The sequence below is a fragment of the Salvia hispanica genome, chromosome 4, assembly GCF_023119035.1.
Source record: "Salvia hispanica cultivar TCC Black 2014 chromosome 4, UniMelb_Shisp_WGS_1.0, whole genome shotgun sequence".
In the NCBI taxonomy this organism is placed as follows: domain Eukaryota; kingdom Viridiplantae; phylum Streptophyta; class Magnoliopsida; order Lamiales; family Lamiaceae; genus Salvia; species Salvia hispanica.
The window spans coordinates 11,122,782-11,128,986 of NC_062968.1; the positions used below are offsets into that span (position 1 = coordinate 11,122,782).

General features: G+C 29.7%; 1 protein-coding gene across 1 annotated transcript; it reads right to left on the reverse strand.

The window, feature by feature from the left end:
* Positions 1 to 2,566: 2,566 nt before the first annotated feature.
* Positions 2,567 to 4,885, reverse strand: LOC125220349 (agamous-like MADS-box protein MADS2). Its single transcript, XM_048122514.1, has 7 exons — positions 4,793 to 4,885; positions 4,645 to 4,709; positions 4,465 to 4,564; positions 4,007 to 4,048; positions 3,888 to 3,929; positions 3,633 to 3,775; positions 2,567 to 2,908 (listed from the first exon to the last, which is right to left on the reverse strand). Exons 1-7 carry the CDS (start codon positions 4,883 to 4,885, stop codon positions 2,821 to 2,823), a joined length of 573 nt encoding a protein of 190 aa, XP_047978471.1. The 3' UTR covers positions 2,567 to 2,820.
* Positions 4,886 to 6,205: the final 1,320 nt, after the last annotated feature.

Consider the following 6,205-nt stretch of genomic DNA (forward strand, 5'->3'; position numbering starts at 1 on the left):
CGGGTAAATAATTTATTAAATTAACTTAAACAGAAAATGTTATGTGCTACTATTATTATTGTTATGTGGAATAAAACTATAATAATAGTACTATAAACTTTGGTATTTTTTAAAACAAATTAAACTTAGTAATTGATTCGATTCAAGCACCAAAGATTGGTATGCATTTATGAATTTAACCATATTTGTCGACTATATATAATATTTAACCAAAATCGTCACTATATGTGAAAATTGTGATCGTAATTATGTATTGTTAGGTTATAGGGAAGTTATTGAAATTTAAAAAGTAGCCTAAAAATTAATTCGTTTTAGAAAATAAATTTGATATAAACGAATTAAAAAATAAATGATGGTGAATGGTTTAATCATGGAAATTTACGCTAAAAATGGACGAACTAAGAAGCGGTTTACGTGGTTTGGTATGAGATGCAAGGAGGACTTAGCTAGACAAAAACTCTCAATTCTCACGTCACTTAACTCTCAAGAACAAAATGACTCACCAAATCCCATTAATTGTAACACATTTGCTCTTCTCATATTTTTCGGGATTAAAACTCACAAAATTCTTCAAATAAGAATCTTGAACTTGTTAGCAAATTCCATTTTATGGTACCCCATTCATGTTCATAAAGGCCAACATATTCATATTGGGTCATACAAGGCCCAATCTGCTGAGTCCATCCGTCTTTAACAAATGATCTCTAAAAATATTGGCACACTAATTTAGTTGGCTAAACTTATTTACTTACGATCTAATTTATGCAAAAACTGCTGACATCCCAAAAGATATGAAAATTAAATATTTGGAAGCACTATCTATGTATGGAGATTATTCATCTGGTGTTTAATAATGGTAATGATGATGTAATATTAAATTCCTACTTTACTTAAGCCACCATTATTGGGAAAGTAATTCTAATTTTGTACTCCCTCCGTTCCAAGGTAATTGAGTTGTATTCCTTTTTATTTGTCCTAAAGTAGTTAAATCATTTTTCTTTTTTAATAAAAGTTTAATTCTTTTTTTACTTTACTCTCTCTTCTTCTCTCTTATCTTATTTCATTTCTTACTTTCATCTTTTCACTTTAATTTTTTAACAAAAATCATTTTTTTTAAAATTTATTTTGTGGATAAAACAAAATATCACAACTACCTTAGAACGAGAGAATTACGATGGATTGGAAAAAGAAGATCATTAAGAATCATATACACCCATTATATTTATATAGTACTCCCTCCGTCCCGCTTAAGATGACACGTTTACCTTTTTAGTTTGTCCCAACTAAGATGACACATTTCTTTTTTTGGTAACTTTCTCTCTCCAATTAATACACTCAACCACTTTTTCTCACTCATATTAAAATATCCATCTTTCTTATCTCTCTACTTTAATACTTACACCCACCTTCTCTCTCTCCAATTAAACACTTTAACCAATAACTCCTAAAACCCCGTGTCGGCTAAGCAATGTGTCATCTTAGCCGGGACGGAGGGAGTACATGCTATGAGCCTATGAGTGTGGCCGGCCATACACGCACATGGAGTATAAATTACTGCTACTGCTCTTCGTCACTTTGTCTCGTCGTTAAAAGAAATAAAGTTTAAAAGGTCAAAAGGTGCGAGAATAGTTGAAAAATAAAGAAGAAATAATAATAATAATAATAATAATAATAATAATAATAACAATAATAATAATAATAATAATAATTATTATTATTATTATTATTATTATTATTATTGTTATTATTATTATTATTATTATTACGGTGCTATTTTTTTGTTAAAAAAATAAAATGCCTTAATTTAGATGGGATGTCCCAAATTAGAATATGAATAGCTTATGTTCGGACGGGGGAGTAATAGTTAGTAAATTTGAAAGATTTGGTTAAATTTTGGTAAGTTCCATAAAATTTGAAAATAGAATAATGAATCACGAATTTTCAATTTTTTATCAATTGTCTGCATACAAAATGATGTTTTTTCTTATGCTGAAAAATTTAGGGATGTCAATTGGGCGGATGTCGGGTTATTCGTGTACGAACCATTAGGTTATAATTTTTTGGTTATAAATTTCCACTACAAAATACTTAATTTTTATGGAAATAAAAATTTTCACGCACTACACACACTTTACACAGTTGACATACTACACACACTTCACACATTACACACATTTTAAGCATCCGATTTTTTTTCAGTTTTTAGATTATTTTTTCGAATCATAAGATTTGCAAAAAGTTTAAACTGAACCAAACCGAAAAACTGAACCAAATTTGAAATTTCAGTTTATGAATAGTGTGTCCAACGTGTCATTTTATTTTTGTCATTAACACTATCAACAAAATTATGCTTATTTGTCAACCTCCCATCAATAAATATCCAGTACTACATTTTTATATTTACTTAAATGATATTCAAATATAGAAATTTGAATCAAGCAATAACCCGGATCGACCAACACTAACAACACAAACATAATGGATAATAATATAACCATTACATGTGTCATTCCTAGATGAATTGTATCCTTGATTCATTAGCATACAGAAGAGGAAGAAAACACAATGGTGAAAATATAGATATTACAATTAACAACATACATAGAAATTTGATTGGGAGTCTAAATAGTTTAGGCTAACCAGAGTCCCTTTTGTTTGTCCGTACATCAGTTTCTGATAGGTTGATCGAAGGTCCAAATATTGAACCAAATATTAGAGTGTCACTCCATTATTTAAGAATGTACTTGAAAATAGATAAAATATGAATCATATTTATATGCTTCTTAGAGTAGACTTGAAAAGATATGTTGCAAGTCAGAGTCAGAGCATCCAGCCAGGGACTATTCCGTTGACGTTTTGAACTTCCGTTGCTGCCGTCATCTGGCTCGAACTCACTGGATCACTATACCTATTTTCCCAAACCAAAAAATAAACATTAAAGAATAGTTTAATCATTTTCTATAGATGCATTCTACAAAACGGTTATGGATTTATTAAGACAGATACTCCCTCCATTTCCTAAAAATATAAATATTTGAAACAATATAGATTTTAATGCAAAATTGGTGAAGATAGAGATAGAAAGAAAAGTGTTAACTAGTGAAAAATGGATCTCAACTCATTAGAAAGAAAGAAATTTTCTAAAAAAATAAAAATAAAAATTTAGAGACTAACAAAGAGGAAAGAATTTCTATTTTAGGGTACAAATCGAGTATTTTGGATTTTTGGTAATAATTTCTATTGTGGTGCATGGTGTTTTGGTAACAATTAAGCATATTAAACCTGTTGAATGCTAATCAATAAACAACCATGTATATTCTCTCTATGTATAAGTATTTGAAGGAAGACTAGTGATATAGCCATATATAGCAATATAATAAGAGAGCACGAACTTAGTTCACTATAAGAGCGATTTAGTGCACTATAAAGACGTTTTAGTTCACAACACGAATTTAAAATCACAGAGTAAACTAAAATGCCATTATAGTGAATTAAATATTTCACGTAGTAAATACTTCACTATAAATTATAGTGAACTAAATTCATATTCTCTAGTTATGCATTTATGAAAACTGCCAACCCTTTCAAATTATAAAATAAAACAAATTAATATTTTTCAAAAAAAATCTAACCCGATTTGGAGAGTAGAGTTGCAATCAAGAGGCTGAAAGAAGCCCTGGGATTGAGCGTGGTGATGAGCATAGTTGTTACTGTGCTCCCCACCTCCTCCCACCCACGATTGCTGAAGGTGATTTGCAGCATATATCTCTTCCAACTGACCATCAAAATTCATAAACTAGATAATTGTAATTATAATTGATGATTGCCTATAAATATATAAAATGTTTCTGCATTCTGTACATTTAATTGTGCAAACTTTAACTAACCTTGCTCTCCAGAGCTTTGTTAGCATCAAGCATCAACTTCTCCTGGACTCACAATCATTAATTATTAAAATCAAATATATTATCCTAGTATAGAGAGAAAAAAAGAATATCAAATATACCTTTGATTGAAGATCAGAGAGCTGATCAAGCATAACCTGTGTCTGCACACAAGTTAGTAACGAAACTGAGAATTTAATTTCACACATTTACAACACTACGTTTGTATGTTTGATTACAAAACTGAATGTAACAGAAAGCGACTCCATAATCAATCAATTTCACATATAGTAAAAAAATTGTAGAACAATATAATCTTATATATAATGATTATTATGATATAAATCCATGAGTTTCATCTCAAAACCAATTGGTGATAGGAAGAGTGGCACATGGGATTTATATAGAGTACTAGTTTAAGTTTTCTCTTAACACTGATGTGGGATAGTTATTATTTTTTTAGTTTCAATTGCCAACAGATTATTTGAATATTCATAACAAGAAAACACTCATCACAATGATCATCCTCCTATATGTGTACAAATCAAAATTAACAAAGAAATATTTTGTTTCAGCTTACTCTTGTAGATCTAATGTGCTTCAATGATGTGTCCAATTGATGTTCAATGTGCTCGAGATCATTGATGTTCAGAGGCCCAAGATCATCTCCAAGTAGTTGCCTGAAACATTAATTAGTTTCACAAGTTATTAATAGTATATACATATACTTGGTATCAAAAGTGGACGCAAATTCGTTTACCTTTGATATCGTTGTAGGGACTCGTATTTAGCCTTAAGCTTTAGGTACTCCCTATAGCTGCTTTGCTACAAAACATCAGTCCCATGTAAAAATTAGATAGATCATACAAGATTCTTCATACTCGGTGTTTTGCAAGAAGGCATAGTACCTCAATATCCTTGTCTAGATGGTTGACTTCTAAAGAGCCATAACTGCATTTTTGGTACCTATCAAGTGTCTTGAGCATGCTGGCACAATGCATATAAGTGCAATTAGCTATATGTATATTGTAGGATAAGGGTGTATATATGGAGATTAAGTAACTTCTCACATTAACGCTCTCAAAATAAAAAAAAAAGAAAATTCAATCTACGATAGTTTCGACGCATGCTAGCATGTCCAATAATCAAGAAATATTATATGAATATGTTGCAAAACAGTTTAATATGATATTCCCTCCGTTCCTTCATAGTTGAGGCAAAACTTTAGCGAAGTTTAAGAAATGGATGTTTAATGTGTTAAGAAGATAGATAAAAAAAATAGAAACTTCTCGAAATGGAAAAATGAAATTATGAGGAACGAGGGAGTCCTATATATAATATGAAGCGTTACGCACATTTTGTTAATTAGAACAAGAAAGGTTATTAATTAAAAAATTCAAAGAATTTCTGTTATACATAATGTTGATAGTCTTTAACTCCAAACTAGTGTTTGATATCACAAAAATATTTGGAATTGGTATAAACTCACAATTTTCCAATCCTCTCAATTACCACAATTTGAATATCAAATACGAATTAGATAATTGGAATTTTCGTATAGTTATAAAATTAGATATCTTTCACACACTACGGCACACACTATTCACACACACATATTCAAACAAAACACTCACAACACAAAACACACAATACAAACACTACACAAATTATGGAGTATATTATTTTATATTGGAATGTAAGTGTATTAATTAATTAATTAATTAATTGAACTGTGTGATGTAGTTACTAAAAATAGAAAAAAAATTAATCAAACCTTAAATCACAGTCATAATGAAATAGCAAAATACGACATCACGAAACAAAGGGGCATAACTTTAGTAAAACACAAAAAATTAAAACACAAAAAAAAAAATAATAATAATAATAATAATAATAATAATAATAATAATAATAATAATAATAATAATAATAATAATAAAAAGAGAAATCATATAACATAAGGTGAATAGGAAGGGCATGAAAAAAAAAAAAAAACTAGACATTAGGAAAACATAAAGAAAAGTGAGAAACAAAGACGATTTCAAAGTGTATATTATGTATTTGTGTGTCCAATGTATGATGTGCCTGTGTAATGTGTGTATCCAGTGAGCGTATAAAATGTGTGTGTGTATCGCGTGTGTATTGTGTTTGTTATGTGTGTGTGTTGTGTGTGCTATGTATATGTGTGAAGTATGTGTGTATTTAGTGGGTGTGTGTGTCTCGTGTGTATTGTGTGTGTATATTTTTGTGCAAAGTTTGTGTATGTTTATGTGCGTAGTGTGTGTATCATGGGTTATGCAGTATGTGTAGTATGTCCGTGT